Source organism: Periplaneta americana, chromosome 5 (assembly GCF_040183065.1).
Source record: "Periplaneta americana isolate PAMFEO1 chromosome 5, P.americana_PAMFEO1_priV1, whole genome shotgun sequence".
NCBI classification, from domain to species: Eukaryota; Metazoa; Arthropoda; class Insecta; order Blattodea; family Blattidae; genus Periplaneta; species Periplaneta americana.
The window spans coordinates 65591816-65612587 of NC_091121.1; the positions used below are offsets into that span (position 1 = coordinate 65591816).

Sequence of the window (20772 nt, forward strand, 5' to 3'; positions counted from 1 at the left end):
AAGTGATAATTAGCAATGTATTCTTAAAATAACTGACAACCCAAGCGGGAATCGAATTCGCGCCCGATCGTAGTAGGTCTGGATCAGAAACAGACTCGCGTACCGCCTGAGCTAGGTTTTTTTTATATCAAAGCGACTGTATAGGGTGAGCAAAGCTTGTAGGCTATGTACCGTTACATGGCGTCTTTGCTATCGGTGGTGCGCTCATGAAGATGGGGGCAAAGAAAACTGAAGTACTCGTAGAAAACTCGTTTACAGTCCTTTTATTCATCACAAATTTTACACTACTTTACAGAAATTTAACCCTGGTTTTGTGCAGCGAGTACATCATTAAATGACATGATCTACTCTTTAATTCGTGCCTATGGGTCCGGGTTCAAGTCACGGTTGATCCATCTTCAATTTATAACTTGTGTCGGCCAAGCTCGTGGTCCAGGCAACTCAGGAGTTTTATCCGAATATTCCGGTTCCCTGTGACATCACAACATTTCGTCATAATTATTACAGGCCTATATTATGGGTATACTGAGACCAACCGCTTATGCTGGTAATTTCTGATGAACTAAGTGGTCTATGCTTCTCAGTACTAGCGACATCTATGAACCACGCTCGTAGAGTCGGGGCGAATAGACAAGTTAAGGACCAAACCATTATACATAGAGAAAAATTAGTCCATTTCGAAACAGTTCGATAGAAATTGTAAACAAACGCTATACCGGTATATAAATTGTGTGACATTGATTACGTAGTGAGCATGATACATTGAAACAATTAAGAACGGTGGATGACAACTAGGGCACACAAATTTGAAAAATTGTTCGCTGGAAATCGAACCGAGGACAGATGATTTTATGGACATATCCACTGCCATTATGCCACAGTGAAAGATAAATTCGGTACCGAAAGTAATACTTTATATATATTGTTCTGTAATTCAGTACTACACATTTGAAAATATCGTTATGCCTTCCGTTCTATGTGATGTGTGTGTGTTTTGTGTAATGCAAGCAACAGTAGCAGAATAAATATTAGGCTATTTGCAGTATCATCGAAGGCCATATTTTACAATAAATTATTCAGACACGAAAGCGGTTCAGATACAGGATATTAAATAACTCGTATTGTGTCATTTTACTGCACAGTAAATATTTTTATCATCCTTCCACGTACAGTATATCAGCGGTTTCCAATAGGGGGCCACAAAACATGTAAGATTCGCCAAAAGTTTATTTAGTTCTGGCCCGCAAAGCATAGTGAATAAAAGAAAAAAAGAAGCTCAATCATGATGATGTAGTTATGCGAAAGACGAAATACGAAATTAAGTAGAAATCCTAAGACATTTTCCTAAAATATATTTTACTGGTACAAGTAACTTGTGAGATATTTTTACACCCTCACAGATAAATAATACTTCTGAAGAAGTGAAAACAATGTATTATTTCCCGAGATAAACCAAGATAGCTTACAGCTTGAAATATATGTCATGGACTCAAAATAACTTGTCAATAGGGATGGGACCTCGATACTCGCGATACCTTGATACCTACGACACTCAGTAGTATCGAAGCATGTCTAATACATCGGGTTAAATCCTCGCTACCTCTTCGATATTTTCAATTTCTGCATTTCAAATAATATTCAATCCTAAATCCAAGATTTCAGCACGTAGCGATCCTCTCTCCAAAAGGCGAAAATCATTGTACCTGGCACGCAAAGTGACTAGAAAACATAAATATACCTGTTCTCTGTCCAATACAATGCATATGTCGCCTCTACCCTTTTCCTATATGGGAAGAGTACCGATCTTTCAGCTTATACTATAGCTGTCAACTTGTCAAAACAGCTTAAGATTTAAATAACTATACAGGGTGATTCACAAGGATTTACCATCCCTTACGTAGCTTATTTCCGAATATATACTGAGCAAGAAATGTCATATAAACGTGTGTCGTAATCTCAATATTTTCAGAGTTACATTAATTTCAAGTTGTTAGTAAAATATATTTTTTCTTTAGTTTTAAGAGTAAAAAAAAAAAATATTAAAAATAGAGAATGAACTATTGTCGCTTAGCTTCTAAACGAAGCATCGGAGAACATGGTTGTTTTACGAAAAATGATCCTCATTGCGAGATCTATCGATCTGCAGAGTTTGTTGCAGAGGTCCTAAATCATTCTGTATATGCAAAATAAAATTTGGTTTGATAAATTTAAATTCTGATTATTCGTGAAGATAATTAGCCAGCAATTAATTACAACGAAATGGAAAAATGTATGCAAATGCATGAACTTCCTGGCCCTAGTTATTACACTGCACACTGCACTACATATATCTTAATCTTTAAGGCACTTATCACACTGCACAACGTATCTTGATCTTTTAAGACACGTAACACTCTGCACACTGCATTTATCACACTTCACACTGCACAACACGTCTTGATCTTTAGGACCTTATCACATTGCACACCGTGTCTTGATCTTTAAGACACTTACCATATTGCACATTGTACAACACGTTTTAATCTTGAAGAGACTTATTACACTGTACAACCCGTCTTGATTTTTTAAATTATGTTTTATTTAACGACGCTCGCAACTGCCGAGGTTATATCAGCGTCGCCGGTGTGCCGGAATTTTGCCCCGCAGGAGTTCTTTTACATGCCACTAAATCTACTGACATGAGCCTGTCGCAATTAAGCACACTTATATGCCATCGACCTGGACCGGGATCGAACTCGCAACCTCGGGCACAGAAGGCCAGTGCTATACCGCCTCTGCCACCCAGGGCGATACCCCTCTTGATCTTTAGAACATTTATGACACTACCCACTGTACAATAAGGTAATTAAGCCACCGGCGCAGTTCAATCGGCTAAGGCGCTTGCCTGCCGATCCGAAGTTTCAGTCGGGCGTGGGTTCGATTTCCGCTTGGGCAGATTACCTGGTTGAATTTTTCCGAGGTTTTCCCCAACCGTAAGGCGAATGTCAGGTAATCTATGGCGAATCCTCGGCCTCATCTCGCCAAATACCAACTGGCTATCACCAATCCCATCGACGCTAAATAACCTGGTAGTTGATACAGCGTCGTTAAATAACCAAGTAAAAAAATAAGGTAATTATCACACTGCACACTTCACACAAGTCTTGATCTTAAAAAGCCGACTGCGAATCTCGATCCAGACCAGAAGATATGCGCTGCATTTTGATCCCTAAAAAAATCTATTCGCCTAAATACATGTTTATAGCATCTATTAATACCGATAAAATGAGTTTTAACATTAAATCTTTATCTACAGTACGTATAGATTGTTCTCCTAAATCATAGTGTGGTTTTTTTCTTGTTTACTTTATCAACAAAGAATGAATATTATGAAATGTGCGTATTCTAAATCACGATTCTTTTAAAAATCGTGCGAGCTTTGTTAAAATATTTGGGATAAAAATAATCAATTCTAGAAGCAACAAAGCACGAAAATAGAAAGTACTTAACTTCGTTAGGAAGTGTTACCTAATACTGACTCATCACCAGAGACCGGAAGTTTAGGCATTATGAATCATTAAGGCTGGTATTCATAGTCGACACTTTCGGTTAAAGTGTCCTTTGGAAGACGCAAAGTATCACTTTTCCGTTACACAGTCGACACTTTGGTGCAAAGGAACACTTTGGATGAAAATGTAGTTCCGACCACACTTTGAGCCGAAAGTGACACTTTGTAGAAAAATGGCGGACGTCTTGGAAGTTGTCGAATTATTAGAACGTGCGGAAGAGATGGCACAATTAGTGGACAATGTACAAATAAGAGATAGGCCTAAAGACAATCCCGTGGAATTTTATAATGATATAGAATTAAAAAAAACGGTTCCGATTTGATAAAGAAACTTATTGAGATTGCTTATATTTTCGATGACTAGTTGACAAAAACGAATAATAGACGTTTGCCAGTGCCTCCAATAATACAGTTATTGACTGCATTAAAATTCTATGCTACAGATATGTACCATACATTAATATATATAATATTATAGTTCAGGTATTTCTGTAGTAACATTCGTATATTTATAACCTCAATTCGATTAAGTGATATGTAGGTAGATATGCCTATATAACCTATTTTTTTATTACTGAAATGAATTTTTTAACTCAAATAATATTAAACTAACTTTAATCTAATGTAGGCATAATTATCTTAAATTAGCATTGAGAGACCTCACGTGCCTGCCTTCTAAGCAGATTCCATAATTATATTGGGTTTAAAATGATTTTGATTTTTGTTGACTACCTGTATTTTGAGATAAGATTTATCTTGATGTTGATATAATCATTACTGTTTTGATACCGGTAATATATATTTTCACGCCGGTAAGCAACAAGCCTTGGGTAAGCAATACATCTACTGTCTCTAGTTCATATGCAGTCACTAAGAAAAGAGATCTCATACTATTAGGCCTATTTTGTTTTGCATTGTAGAAACATTTGGCAGTCAAAATATTCCTGAAGAGCAGGCAATAACGGAAACGAGAGAGATAAAATAGTAGTAGTAGTAATAATAATAATAATAATAATAATAATAGTAGTAGTAGTAGTAGTAGTAGTAATGTGTTTATCTCATTCTTTTTTTACTTCTATTCACTATTCACGAAAAATACAAAAATGAAAATAACGGAAATAACACGATATATCAATGAAGCAGATACGTATAAAACCTAACCTAACGATATAAATTTAATGATTATATATATACATATATATATATAAACATACACGAAACTTAACCTACTCAGTCCAACTTAACCTAACTATATAAACTAATAGAAGATATGTACAGAATCTAACCTAACTATGTAAATCAGTGGAACGGATACATACAAAATCTAACTTACCAATCTACAATGAAAAAGATATGTACAGAACCTAATCTAACTATATAAATTAATGGATCAGTTATGTATTGTACAAAATCTAACCTAATTTCACCAGCAGTATCACTAACTATTTAATAAAATGTTATATATCTGAACTGACTGAAATAATCTAAACTATCGTCAACAAAAACTAGAAACTGAAATAAAACAACTTTAAATATATATTTTCTTCTTCTCGCGAACAATTAGGCTCCCAATTCAAATCACAAGCATTGTAATTTGTAGGTTATACGTCATTAATTTGTTATTGTTTGTTCACTTGTTTTGAAAGGCATTGTGGGACTTCTGTTACCAACCAAATTGTAACTCTCCACTTTGCTGGCGTAAAGTGACACTTTGTGAAGTGCACTTCTCCAATCGTCTATGAATACCACTAATATGAAAGAGCCACTTTCGTCAAAAGTGTCACTTTGCAAAGTGGTGATATAAAGTGTCGACTATGAATACCAGCCTAAAATAGGCAGGCAAAAAGGCATTATAAATAGTTAAAATACGCAATGAAAGGCAATTACAAAAACCTTGCACTAGACCCACAACCTTGCACTTTCCACAAAGGAATTTCGGCAGCAAGAAAAGCTTTACATAAGTCCAAAGCAAATTGAGATTTTCGACTCGATGTTGCAATTACTGTTGGAAGCAAAGAAATCTTCTTCCCAGAAGCCCTGGAAAGTGCATTTTTGTATTTGGTTGTACTGATATGTTGCGATATGAAATACTTAGCTAGTTACAACAACGTCGCAATGAAAACTGAAAGAAAAATAATCGTTAAAAATAACGTTACACCCGCACTCATTGTTGCCTTGTCAAATAAACGCAAGCGATAATTAAAACGCTTACTGTTAGGCCTATACATTTTTGAACGGCAGCACTCACTGTTGCAAAGAAAATATGAACTGATTGAAAGACAATAATATACATTCAGTGAAGTCACTTTCATTGTAGCGGTTATAGAAATAAATTAAAATATACCTGTAGGCACTTTTTAATAATAAATTAATAAATAATATCAAATAAAGACAAAAAAAAGCATTTATTTTGTAAATTAGGCATTTATATTAAAAAAGGCAGAAAAGGGCAACATAAAACTGTGACGTATCAATCATAAAGGTATAATTCGTACAGATTTACTTTAAAAATGAAGATAGATTTAACACATTTAAAAAGGCATTCTGCCAAAGTTCCGGTCTCTGCTCATCACAGGTAGAAGCTTCATAGTTTCTCAATAACTATTATGACGTATTATGATTAGTATTATGACGTGCATGAAATTATTCCTAATGGTCGAGTGCAATCCGAGAGGGCAATCAAAAGTTCCACATTACATTCTCGTTGCTGTGGTAATATTACCTATAATACTTACTCATACATGTGTTGTTTATCGAGTTTTTCCATAATTGTTGTCCGATTCCGTTGCGTCAGCAGCAGCAACTCGGAAGAGTAATCAACTCCGATGTGATAATTATGCAAATTTGATTGTCGACAGCCTTCAAAGTCGAAGTATTGCTCGACTTCGTATTAGTAGTGCATTACGGTTGTGACCCAGTAATTTTTTCTTGTGTGCTTGCGACATGCCAGAAGGAAGACATGGGGCAATAATATCCTGCAAGGATGACTGTGCTAACAGCATTGAAGGAACGGTCTAGTAAAGTAAGACAATGAAAGTTCAGTACAAGTCATTATCATCTTAATATAATCAATATATGACCAAGTTAACTCTTTACCTCCAAACTTTTGTGTGAATTTTGAATTGACACTAGACAATCACAAATAGCGGACTCCAGGCTTATGTGGTCAACATGAGGAATTAATCTAATCACCTAGTACGAGTACTATATTATGCAGCCTCTTAAATTTTCAAGGATCGTATATTTATCTTGAGATCTCAATCTTCTTTGAAAAAATGTTCACATAATACGAATGTAGGCCTACTCAAATACATTTTTATTACTTTGTATTCTTAAATAAATACTAAAGAAGAGCAAAATGCCGCCTTATTCAAAGGACAATGGTGCAAATACCTGTGTACTGTACAGGAGTAATTATATTGGTGCGAATCTCAAGAAAATGACTGCACACACACACACACACACACACATATATATATATATATATATATATATATATATATAATCCTCTGATTGAGGTTCTGGCTGATATGTACATGTATTATCAGGCAGTACATCTCACTTGACGATGTGTGTAAGAGGAAGAACAATTGTTTCTATGCATCTGAAGTCTGACTAGTATAATATGTAGCTAATCGGCAATGTGTGCAATGAAGGGGGAAAGGAACTGGCCACCCTATCCCATTATCTCCTGCCTAGTTGCCTCATAAGTGGTGCCTTCTTGGTATCATTTGTGAGGTTCAGACCTGTCTTCGGACAGTTGACTAAACAAAATAATATATATATATATATATATATATATATATATATATATATATATATCTTGGGGTATACTATAAGCAGTAACATGAGCTGCTCCCAAGAAGTCAAAAGGAGAATAACAATGGCAAAGGAAGCTTTTAATAGAAAAAGGAGCATCTTCTGCGCACCTCTGAAGAAAGAACTAAGGAAGAAACTAGTGAAGTGCTTTGTGTGGAGTGTAGCATTATATGGGGCAGAATCATGGACATTACGACGAAGTGAAAACAAGCGAATAGAAGCATGTAAAATGTGGATATGTAGAAGGATGGAGCGTCTGAAGTGTACAGACAATACATAGCTGTGTTGGAAAGAGTGGTTGAAGAAAGAATGATGCTGAAAGTTATCAGAAAAAGGAAAAAGAATTGGCTGTGTCATTGGTTGAGAAGAAACTGCCTTCTGATGGATGCACTGGAAGGAACGGGAGAAGAGTTGGGAGCAGAAGAAGAATCAGATGATAGACGACATTAAGATCTATGGATCATATGAGGAGACAAAGAGGAAGACAGAAAATAAAAAAGACTGAGGAATGCTGGGTTTGCAGTGAAAGACCTACCCTTGGACAGAACGCTATGAATAAATAAATATATATATATATATATATATATATATATATTTCGATCAATTTCATCGACACTTTCAACGTGTCAAATCCTAATTATCAAGTATGTACAAGCGCCAATTCGAGGAACTATCGTGGTTACTTGCTCGGTAGAACGATTGCAATGGGTTCAAACAGGAGGGCTCATTTTTGTGTCATAGGTAACGCTGAATGAGATCTTTGGCCAGAAATCAGTAAGCCAATAAGATGAGTAAGTCAATAAATGATGAAGATCCCGTTTTCTTGCTTTCTCTTATGATGGAGCAGATACGTTGCTCCAAAACGCTGAGTTTTTATATGGGTATAATTCTAAACAGTGCTAAAGTCAAAAAATATCGCACCTTGTATACAGTGAGTCCATTTTGAGCCTTCGCTAAATGCGGTTCAAACACATGACTTTAGCTTCCAAGTGATATTAAAACTGGATGTTCTAGCCATTGCGTACACCTCGACAGCTATTTGTTATAAAAAGAAAGTAAAATATACTGCATCGCGAAATAAGTTACGATCCTGAAATGCATGCAGATATGAACACGGTCATTGCTTGTTCCAGATGGCGGTGAGATCAGAGAGGCTGCGAAAATGGTTGTTCACTCTGATGGTCTTCAGTGTTGGAGTGATTGCCCTCCTGTACTGGGGAAAACTCGAAGATCTACAGGCAGCCTTCAGATCCACGAAGCCAAGGTATTTATTCCATGTAGTTATAGTGACAAGAAAGTAAAATTTTATTTGTACGAATGAGCAAGTGTAGGATGAGAAAATTATACGCAGGTGTCAATTTACAATCCAATTTGCCTTTGAATTCACGTCGGAAATTTCGCAATCAGCAGTTTAAGATGGCACTGACGTGGCTTCCGATAATCACAGCCCGTTAACGTAACTTTTTTACACTGACTATCAGTTTAAACTAAACAATGGCTCATTAAGTCTTTCTTCTGACTTAACTTCTTGAATTTTCGTAATTTTCTCGGGCACAACACGGAAAACATTCTATTTTTAATTACGTAGACTATCTAATTTGATTGACATAAATACATTTATGCGATTAAGAGAGAAAATTCCCTCGGCGTTTCTTATGGTGAACGAATTTCTTAGCAATCTGTAGTAGTAGTAGTGGTAGTGGTAGTGGCAGGGGCAGCGGCAGCAGCAGCGGCAGATTTTAATGGAAATTTTCATGTTTCTGTGTTTTTCACTCCTTAACAATGACTTATATTGCTTCAAATAATATCGGTTATGAAAATGTTCAAATAATAATGCATTCTATAAATATATATATATAGCCTCTATATATATATATATATATATATATATATATTCCAAGAGATAAGTAAAATATTTCAGTTTATTGTTCATGCAATCATTACAAACATTTTAAATTAAGTATCGCTTAAAAATTCATATATTTGAATAAAATACAAAGGAAATGCATAACTACTGTACAATTTCATTAAAACAGTTCTTGAAAATATCATAAAATGTAGAAAGCAGAGTGAATGTATTGCAAGATTGCGAAATCTCATGTTACCAAGACTGAAAAATACTATAAACTTATATGAATGTTTTAAATAAACTTAATTAATGCAATTGGAAAGTGTACCTCCGCTCTTAATGGAAATAATATGTCTTCACATGATAGGTCATAGGACGTATTTTATTCGTTTCGCAACAGTTCATATATCACAATATTTATCTTAATAGCTTAGTTTCTTGAACAATAATTTAAAACCATACATTAAAATTGAAATCAGGAGAACTTTTGTCAGTTTTTTATAATCGCAAGATGTAAGATAATATTTACTTACGATATGAGGTTGCATCAATCCCACGACAATAAATTATATTTTGGTACACTGGGCTGCAAAAGAAATGCTGAGTCGCAGTCGCTATCGATTTGAAATATTATCGTGTTACGAGGACTTCGCTGTATGTATGAAATAATTATACAAACGCATCTGAACTGGCATGAATTTCCTAAAGAGTTTTTATTCCAAACAAAGGAGAAATGTGTAACTAAATGTTTCAATTACTGTAGATTGAATGTTCAGTTGTGTGCCTGTATTTATAATAAAATTAATACATTTTTTGTTAATACAACATGAAACTTTACGGCGGTATATATCGATTGTAACAATGATAGCATCCATGGATAATAAGAAAGGCTGTGGAATACCATATAAACTGCAGTTTCACTATTTTCGTGTAGTAGGCCTACTCTTTTTAATGTTGTAAGATAAAAGTATATGAATAATTTAAAATCATTGCATATTAAATAATAACATGAACATGTTATAAAAGCTGTATTTGCATGTTTTTAAAAATATAATCTCAGGAAAATAGCTTTCAACCTCATCATGTTTACTAAAGTTCGATAATTTCGTATCGGCATTTCTTTCGCAGCCCAGTGTACATGATCGCCTCACAAAAACAAGAAAACTAAATTGTCAATTGCCTTATTCTTAACCTCTGTAACGTCAGGGAAACGCCAAATTCAATTCAAAGAGTGAGCTATTCAATGGATATACATTTAAAAATATAATCAGTCATGTTATAATTCGCATAACAATGATTGAAAAAATATTTTGCTTTTATGAAAATTACTTTCCAAAATATGTTCGTCTTTGAACGTTTTATTAAAAAAAAATACATTAAAAAATATTATCATGTTATAATTCACATATCAATGATTGCAAAAATATTTTGCTTTTATAAAAATTTACTTTCCAAAATTTGTTTGTCTCCGAGCGTTTTATTAAAAAAATACATTTTAAAATATTATCAGTCATGTTATAATTCGTATATCAATGATTGCAAAATATTTTGCTTTTGTAAAAATTTACTTTCCAAAATGTGTTTGTCTCCCAGGGTTTTATTAAAAAAAATACATTTAAAAATGTTATCAGTCATGTTATAATTCGTATATCAATGATTGCAAAAATATTTTGCTTTTATAAAAATTTACTTTCCAAAATATGTTTGTCTCCCAGCGTTTTATTAAAAAAAATACATTTAAAATATTATCAGTCATGTTATAATTAGCATATCAATTATTGCAAAAATATTTTGCTTTTATAAAAAATTTGCTTTTACAAAAATTTACTTTCCAATATATGTTTCTCTCCGAGCGTTTTATTAAAAAAATACATTTAAAAACATTATCAGTCATGTTATAATTCTCATATAAATGATTGCAAAAATATTTTGCTTTTATAAAAATTACTTTCAAAAATATGTTTGTCTCCGAGCGTTTTATTAAAAAAAATACATTTAAAAATATTGTCAGTCATGTTATAATTCGCATATCAATGATCGCAAAAATATTTTGCGTTTATAAAAATTTACTTTCCAACATATGTTTGTCTCCGAACGTTTTATTAAAAAAATAGATTTAAAAATATTATCAGTCATGTTACAGTTCGCATAACAATGATTTCAAAAATATGTTGCTTTTATAAAAATTTACTTTTCAAAATATGTTTGCCTCCGAGCGTTTTATTAAGAAAAATACATTAAAAAAATTATCAGTCAATGATTGCAAAAATATTTTGCTTTTATAAAAATTTACTTTCCAAAATATGTTTGTCTCCGAACATTTTATTAAAATAAATGCATTTAAAAATATTATCATGTTATAATTTGCATATCAATGATTGCAAAAATATTTTGATTTTATAAAAATTTACTTTCCAAAATATGTTTGTCTCCGAGCGTTTTATTAAAAAAATATGATACATTTAAAAATATTATCAATCATGTTATAATTCTCATAACAATGATTGCAAAAATATTTTGCTTTTATAAAAATTCATGTTATAATTTGCATATCAATGACTGTAAAAATATTTTGCTTTTATAAAAAATTACTTTCCAAAATATGTTTGTCTCCGAGCGTTTTATTAAAAAAATATGGTAAATTTAAAAATATTATCAGTCATGTTATAATTCTCGTAACAATGATTGCAAAAATATTTTGCTTTTATAAAAAGTCATGTTATAATTTGCATATCAATGACTGTAAAAATATTTTCCTTTTATAAATATTTATTTTCCAAAATATGTTTGTCTCCGAGCGTTTTATTAAAAAAATACATTTAAAAATATTATCAGTCATGTTATAATTCGCATAACAATGATTGCAAAAATATTTTGCTTTTATGAAAATTACTTCCTAAAATATGTTTGTCTACGAGCGTTTTATTAAAAAATATATATTTAATTGTAAATGAATTTACACGTTATTTTTATGAGAAACCCTTATGTATTTCATTAAAATGACGCTGGCATAAATGGCCAACTTTAAAAACATGATCCCATTGAACTGTGTAGTATACATGTAAAGACTGATGGAACATGAGAACTCGGGGATTGTGAAGCAAAAACCTTATCTGCATAGACTTCGTCGACACCGGAACGAATAACGAAGTAACAAACGCTCCCCCCCCCCCCCTCGGTACAACGTACTGGAAGAGGAAATTCCATTTTGCTTGAAGAGCATTCTACGACCTCTATCTCACCGGCAGAAGTAGCAGGCTTACGTGTCAGACACGATTTGACATGTCTCCTGCAAGCCCAGGTGTGTGGATAGCTATAGCAGCCTTCGAGAGACGTGAACCAGAACATAACCTCCAATATGGAGTGAAATCTGTTCAGAGAAAGTTGACACACGTGACATCTCCTTCCTACAATGTCACGAAGAAAGTGACGTTGCGCAGCGATGCAAAGAACACACACATATTTTATCGGATACGTGACTTGTGACGAATATTGGAGATATTCTGCGTTATCTACTCGTAAAGCAGTCATGTTGAACTGATTCGGCTGAGGGAATGAGAGAAAATTAGAAATTTTTACGTGTATGTGTGTCTTTGAAACAATACGAATGAAACCTGAAAATTTCGATCATTACTATCCAGTGAAATACCGGCGTATATCATCAAAGATAGAGAGTGAATGAGTATGAAATTACATATACAGGGTGATTGACAAAGTTTTATCGCCACTTATGGAGCTTATTTCGGAAGACATTTTCAGAAAAAAAAAAAAAAAAAAAAAGTCACATAAACATGTGTCCTAATCTCAATATTTTCCGAGTTACATTAATTTGAAGTTGTTTGTAAAATACCATTATTCTTTAGTTTTAAGGATAGAAGAATATTACAAATGAAGAATGAACTATTCAGGAGTATAATTTCTTTAATTGGCTAGTATTCTGAAGCTAAAAATGTGTTGTGAATTCCATAGTTGCTTCGTACAGATTTTTTTTTCGATTTTTAACTAAAAATTATATTTTTTGGTACGCATTTATCACAAAAATTGTTGCAAATCACACTACTCTTGTAAATTATTAAAGACTGTACATTATGATGCATAATTAAACTGTAAAGAATCAAGTATGATTTTAACAATTTTTATAATAAGTGCGTAAGAATAATGTAATTTTTAATTAATAATTGAGAAACAATATCTGTACAAAGCAATTAACAACACATTTTTAGTTCAGAACACTAGCCAATTAAAGAAATGATTCTTATGAATAGTTCATTCTCTATTTATAACATTCTTTGACCCTAAAAACTAAAGAAAAAAGGTATTTCACTTGCAACTTCAAATTAGTGTAACTCTGAAAATATTGAGAATAGGACTCATGTTTATACGACATTTTTTTGCTCACAATGTCTTCAAAAATAAGCTCTGTAAGTGGCGGTAAATCCTCGTGAATCACCCTGTATAATTATTTAGTAGAAAACAGTAATAATTTACAAACTGATTTTGTATGACATAAGGAGACTATTATTCAATACTAGAGAAATTTATAAACCGCTTATTGTTCATTCTTTATAAAATAATTTTCCAACGGAATACATTTAGAACTTATAAAGCTATTTTGCATTATTGGTTAATAGAAAAAAATTGACTTACAAATTGATTTTTCATTATTGCGCAGTTAAATATTTCTTCAATTAGAATTTATAATCTTATTTTTCATTATTGCTTAGCAAAGTAACTTTCCAATAGAAGAGAATTTGCATTTACAATACCATGTTTCGATACTGATCACGAATTTTGAATAGAATAAAATGGGATAGAATATACAAACCGTTATGTCCGAATTTGTTAGTAAAATAACTATTTCAATAAGATAAATTTCATATTATTTGTAAATTGAGTTTGTTTAATTGATTCGTCAGGTACCTTCCTAATGGAAGATAATTATAAATTATAAATTGATATATTTTTATTACTTAGTAAAGTAACTTTCCAATAGAAGATAAAGAAGAATTTATGAACTAATAATATATCCTTGTTGTATAGTAAAGTAAAATAGAATATAATCAGAATTTATAAACTGAGCAATGGACTGCATTTGTCACGCGTGCTTACCCCATTTCTGGATCACTCTCCTCAACTAAAGTCAGCTGGAACAGCCGGGATTACCAGTGCTTCAGTTCATGACTAATGCTTGGTTTTCACGTTTGTACGTGACCTTGATCCGCCAGTTCGAAATGCGCTGAGTATAGTACATTGGGAGAAATTGAGTATTTATAAATCCGTTTTGGTTACCGGTATTGCATAATGTGTTTTGAAAATGAATAAAATTGTAATTTAGGAACAGATTTTTTCCAGAAATATCTGCTAGACATTTTTCAGATATGTAAAATATTCAACTCAGGAATCACAATGGATTCATAATGGGTGATCGAAGTACATATGGAATTGTCTCACACTCTCCCTGCAATCGGTCCTCCATTTAAACGTTTTTTTAACCCTTTTAAACTTTTGACACACTAAAGGTGTTTCATAAAATCCCGAGCCACATTCATATAATCTAAACCAGAACTGTAGCTCTTGAGAGCGACTGCTTTCCTCCCCTTTCTTACTCCACCCACCTTTTCTACCAGTGCGGTCATGGCGTTCTAGTTACGCTCGGCTGCATCAACATTCATTCTCGCGGCGGAAGTCGATCATCCCCAATAGAAGTGGAGTGAGGCTGACGTCAAATTTCCCCTACTTGCGAGTTCTGCAGGCCTGATCTAAACCATGAGGATTTTGAGGGTTTTAAAAGGGAATGTGTTTACTGAATATTAACTTGTGCAACATTCGTTGAATATTGATTCTTGTGGACTAACGTTTTTTTACTACTCTTTTCACCTTTATTTTTCCAATTTTTGCGGCGACAACTTTTATTATTTTCATTTTCTCGCGGGACACCAGTGGATCATTCGGTGCACACCGGTTGAAAATGGCTGCTCCGTGCAAATTTATACACGTCTTGAATCGTAGAAATCTGGTCCATAAATATGACAAAGTTAAATTATTAGGTACATTCTCAACGATTTAATTTATAAGTTTCAGGATTTCTGTTCCTTCACGTTCTCTCCATAAGTTGAACCCACTGCATTTAGTAAATTTCCCTCAGTTAATTATTTAGTAAAAGTGTACTTTTTGTAAGTATATTCTTTTCTCCTGTGCTTGATTGTAACTCGCCCCCTGTCTGTTAATTTCAATTTCATTATCCGATTAGAAGTATATTTTCCGTTTCAGAAATGTTGTTTGTATGTATGTGAGAAATTGTATAACGTTTTGTTCAGAGTACATGAAATAGAGTAAAATTGAATAGTGTCTTATCGACTTCCATGCCTTTTGCATACCGTGCTGATGTAGGATGTTCTCTTCCTGAATTACAAAGCAGACTGTACAAAGTGAATATAAATATCAATATGAAATCGTGAAATGTTTTCTCTTTGTAGTAGGTATAAAGCTGCCCAAAGGACTGGTGATTCGTCGTTCGTTTTAGATGTTTTCTGTGTATGTCGTTACGTGATTTTGTTTAAGCCACTCAATCTTAACTGCAAGATGATTTTATTATGTTAAAATTATTGTAATACCATAAAGTGATAAATTTCATTATCTTAATTGAATGTAGCAAGCGTAGTTCTTCACAGGCAGGCCAAGAAGTTAGTTTCTTTTTTGCGGACAGTGGACTACACATACTCAATTCCAGAGTACGGAAGAAAGTATTAAACTTTATGGTGTGGGTCTAGATCATTGATATCAAAGCAAGCGCATTTTTCTGACCTTCACGTCGTGCGCGGGCATTAAGCGCTAGGTATGCTAGGAGGAATAAGTAGCCTGTTGGAGTAAGAAAACAGTGGTGCACAAACTTCAAACGGAACGTGAAATTTTATGTCGTTATTTTTATATGGCTTCTTTCTGTTTGTTATTTTCTATATTGTCTGTAAAACAAAAGTACTGCCACCCATTTCTTAGCCTAATATTGTAGTTGTGTTTTAAACGTTAATAACATAATAAAGAGTAAAGAAGGAATATTCACACAAATTCCATAATAACTACAACTATACAGTACTAAGTGAATTAAACACATAATTCATAAAGAAAGTGTTATCCCAAAGAAAGACACTGAATATGACATGACAAATTGAAATTGATATTGATGGTATCTTTAGCCTTATAAAAGTAATCAAAACAATATTATAGTACAAAGCAAATTTGTCTAGGTATACAGTATGTTTTAACAGTAACTAATATTACATAATAAAACTCTTATCGCATTATGCTTTTAGGTGATATTGGTGCGCAACTCTCTGTTATCAGAATATTAAATTATCTCGAAATCTGCTGAAGCTATAGAGCTGACGTTTTACCAACACATAGGCACATATCTTTTGTTTGTGATGTAACAGTAACGAAAACATTGTTTTAGTACCTGTAAGGCTACTAAACAAACATATCTGAAAATTTCACTTTTCTGTAAAAAAGTTGAGAAAATATTCCTTTTGAATAAAAAAACAAACTTGTGAAAAATGAACATTAAAATTAAAACTTACATTCTTATAATGCACTTATACTTCTCAGACAAATCTAAAAATTAACATGGATACAGTTTTAATAAGTTCTCTTCCCTTTAGCCATTGAATCAGAGCTGGCCATCCCTGTATACAGCTCGACCAAGCGGCATATACTACCTCTTTCGTCTCTCTTTCCTTTCCGCTGTAAAGCGCTCAGGCACTCCTGGGCTCTAAAGCGCGTGCTTGCTCCTGTGGGCATCAGTTGACATCACTAGTCTAGATCTTTCATTTTCTTTTGTCGTCTACAATGCAATATGGTAATTCGCAATTATATCAGTTTCCTGTATACTACACGCCTTATAATGTAATAAAGACAGTAAATATGTAGTAATAAACGATGTTATATTTATGAATAGAATAAAAGTCGAATATACAAACTGTTATGTCCGAATTGTTTAGTAAAATAACTATTTCAGTAAGATAAATTTCATATTAGTCTATTTGTAAATTGAAGTTACAGGGAGCATATGTTGTTTGTGTACAAACTCTCATTACGTTTGTGTTAGAGGAACTACCTTTTTAGAAGGGGTGGTTTTAGAGAAAATCAGATTCCTACGTAACAGATTTTCATGAAACTTTGTACAGGAGTTACACATAGCATATATTATTTGTGTACAAATTCTCATTGAGTTTGTATAGAAGAAACAACTTTTTTTACAGTAGATGGTTTTAGTCAGAATTAATAACTTTTCTCCTAACAGATTTTCAAAAAAATTTTACAGGAGTCACAAGTAGCATATATATTGTATAGACGCTCATTACGTTTATATGGGAGGATCTACTCTCTGATAGAGGGTTGTTTAGAGAAAATTTAACACTTATGCACTGACTGGCATATCGTACTATACATAGCCTATAGATTTCGATATAATTTTGTTGTTTCCTGTGCATACTTGTTGAATGAAATGTTGATTGGACACAGACAGGAAATTGATTTTACAACATTTAAGTTTAAAATTATTTTAATACAGGCTTTCTAAAAAGTACACTCCAGCTTTCATTGAATTTTATTTCAAAGCTACGTAGTAGGGCCTAAGTTTAGCTGGCGAGACCCGCTGGTATACGGCGATGTCCTGTAATATCTTGTGACCGTTAGGTAACAATCTGATTCATGTCTGTGGTATTTCAGGAGCTGAAATCTCTGTCCGTGGGATTTCCACTATCTGATTCCTATCTCTTGAAGGTTCAACTGTATTCTCAGTACATGCACACGCCAGCATCATAGTATTTTCATGTGTTCCCTGTGCAGGGCGGTGGAAAGTGCATGGACCTGGGTGTGCGAGGAGCAGCAATGTGTGCGCCGAGAGCGCGAGGGCGACTTGAAGCATTCGCCGCGCTCGTCCCTGGCCAGCTGCCGCATGGTGTGCGGCCCAGCGCCGCTCTGGCCGCGGCCGACGGGGGCGGCGGACCTCGGCGTGCAGTCGTCGCCCTTCAGCCTGCAGGCGCTGCGGTTCGAGCTGTCGGGGATCACGCGGAGTCCCAGAGTGCGAGCCTTGCTGGATAAGGCTGCCGAAATTTTCCGCGGCAACCTGCGCGCTCTAGTGCCGGGTTTGAGTCCTGACGACTCGGGCGATGACCGCCTCAACGAGTTCGTGGTGGCGCTGAGGGTGCTGAGCCTGGAGGAGGATCCGCTGCTCAGGTTGTCTACAAACGAGAGCTACAGCATCGCCGTACGATTGAAGGGCCGAGTGCTGCGGGCCGACGTAACGGCCGTGTCTTTCTACGGCGCACGCCACGGCTTGGAGACGCTGTCGCAGCTCGTGTGGTGGGACGACTCGTCCCTCAGGGTTCTCACGAAGGCCGACATCAGGGACGAGCCGCGGTTCGCACATCGTGGCTTGCTGGTGGACACGGCTCGTAACTTTCTGCCGCTGCAGGCGCTACGCCGCACGGTGGACGCACTGGCGGCCTGCAAACTGAACGCCCTGCACTGGCACCTCACGGACTCCCAGAGTTTCCCCTTCGACTCCCCGCGAGTGCCGAACATGGCGCGGTACGGCGCGTACGGCCCAGACAAAGTGTACAGTGCGCGAGACGTGGCGGACCTCGTAGCATACGCGCGCGTCAGGGGCGTCAGGGTGCTCGTGGAAATCGACGCGCCTGCTCACGCGGGAAACGGCTGGCAGTGGGGCCCGCTGGCGGGACTGGGCAACCTGAGCGTGTGCATAAACCAGCAGCCCTGGATCCGATTCTGCGGGGAACCCCCCTGCGGCCAGCTCAACCCCGACAACGAGCACACCTACCAAGTGCTGGGCAGCATCTACCGCGACCTGGTGGAGCTGACGAACGTGACGGACATGTTCCACATGGGCGGCGACGAGGTGAATCTCAACTGCTGGGCCACCGCTCTGGAGGAGTCGCTGACCCACGAGCAGCTCATGGACAAGTGGGGGTACTTCCAGAGTCGCGCGCTGCGTCGCCTGGCAGCGGCCAACGGAGGGGCTCTGCCCCGCGCCGTGGTGCTGTGGTCCAGTCAGATCACGAAGCCGCACTACGCGCACTCCTTCCTGGACCGCAATATTTACGTCGTGCAGACCTGGGGCGTCAGCGATTGGGGGGAAGCGAGCAGCCTTCTGCGCGACGGCTATCGCGTCATCTTATCCCACCTGGACGCGTGGTACCTCGACTGCGGCTTCGGCAACTGGCGAGGCCCGGGGCCCGGCGCCTGCAACCCCGTGTCCACGTGGCAGAAGGTCTACCAGCACCGTCCCTGGGTCGATATGCAGCTCACCCAGGAGAAGATGGCGCTTGTCCTGGGAGGCGAGGCCTGCCTGTGGGCCGAGATGGTCGACGATAACTCCCTGGATATGAAGCTGTGGCCACGGGCTGCTGCTTTCGCGGAGCGCATGTGGACGGACCCTGAGAAGGACGAGGAGCGTCCTGAGCGAGAAGATCAAAATCTCAGGGACGCTCATGTCCGCCTATCTGTGCAGAGGGAGCGTCTCCTATCCAGGGGCATCAAGACGGATGCTATGTGGCCAGAGTGGTGCAACCAGAATCCCAGCATGTGCCTGGAACCCATCGAACCTGACAGTATCACGCGCGGGGACTTAGTTAAGACCGATGGCTCACCTCATAATAGAGTTTCGTAGACGTACAAGTCGCCACCGGAATTTGGTCGAACTGAATTAATAGCGTCGGTATTACAATAACGACAATCAAACACTCTTGACTAGTAAAGCACGTCGCGCAGTTCTTTAATATAAATTCGAGTCTAAGCATGCTGTGCATTCTCAGAGACAACTCAACATTGAGAATTGTAGCAATAATACAGTTTTAACATATCACATCGTTACTGTGATTCTTGTATAATTTATTTTTATAGACTTCAAAGCCAATAACCAAAGGTAGCAGTCAAGAAGGCCAGGCGTTACTGTGACAGTTCCATTCGCGATAGTAATACATGTGCAGTAAACTCCCGATTTTTCGTGCGCGAATTTTATACATTTATGAATTATATTTGCATTACATTTGTTTCTTCCAAATTTAAATTCAAACGGTACCTCTTAGGCCTTCGTTGGAATAAAGCACCTCCTGCATTCAGTTCATGACAGACCATCGGCGTAGCTCAGATGGTAGCGCGTACGTCTGTTGATACTGAGCTGCTCTCGGGATAAAGTGGTTTTTCTTAGGTTTTCCCGTAGTCCGTAGTCCCATGGAAAATCTTCGACCTCATCTCTGCAAATACCGTCTTGCTATCCCCAATTCCATCGACACTAAATGACCTAGAAATAATACCACGCCGTTAAGTAACCGACTAAAATATTCACGACTGATTCGTATTACGATTTACTTGCCACTTAATTCAAGCAACTTTGTTATCGGTAGGTCAGAAACACAAAAGAAAGTTTCCGATAGCTGTACTTGTGGACATCTGTGATTTCTCCCTTAAGTTAGTTTCTTGAATTTTAACTTATTGCACATGTCCTGTTCCACATGTGTTGTCATGGCTAGACATACTG

The 20772-nt window shown here is 36.2% G+C and overlaps 2 protein-coding genes across 10 annotated transcripts in view; one reads left to right on the top strand and one right to left on the bottom strand.

Annotated features, from left to right (window-relative positions):
• The window catches only part of fdl (fused lobes), a 335607-nt gene extending 315513 nt beyond the window's left edge, over window positions 1-20094 (top strand). For all 9 annotated transcript variants that reach the window (XM_069825924.1, XM_069825929.1, XM_069825925.1 and 6 more), the window contains 2 exons: window positions 8500-8630; window positions 18060-20094. In XM_069825924.1, coding sequence (XP_069682025.1) covers window positions 8500-8630; window positions 18060-19902 — 1974 coding nt within the window. In that variant the 3' untranslated portion in view covers window positions 19903-20094. The remainder of the gene's footprint in view (window positions 1-8499; window positions 8631-18059) is intronic.
• Window positions 1-20772, bottom strand: part of s-cup (stanley-cup) — a 340619-nt gene that overhangs the window by 216930 nt on the left and 102917 nt on the right. The window lies entirely within an intron of this gene.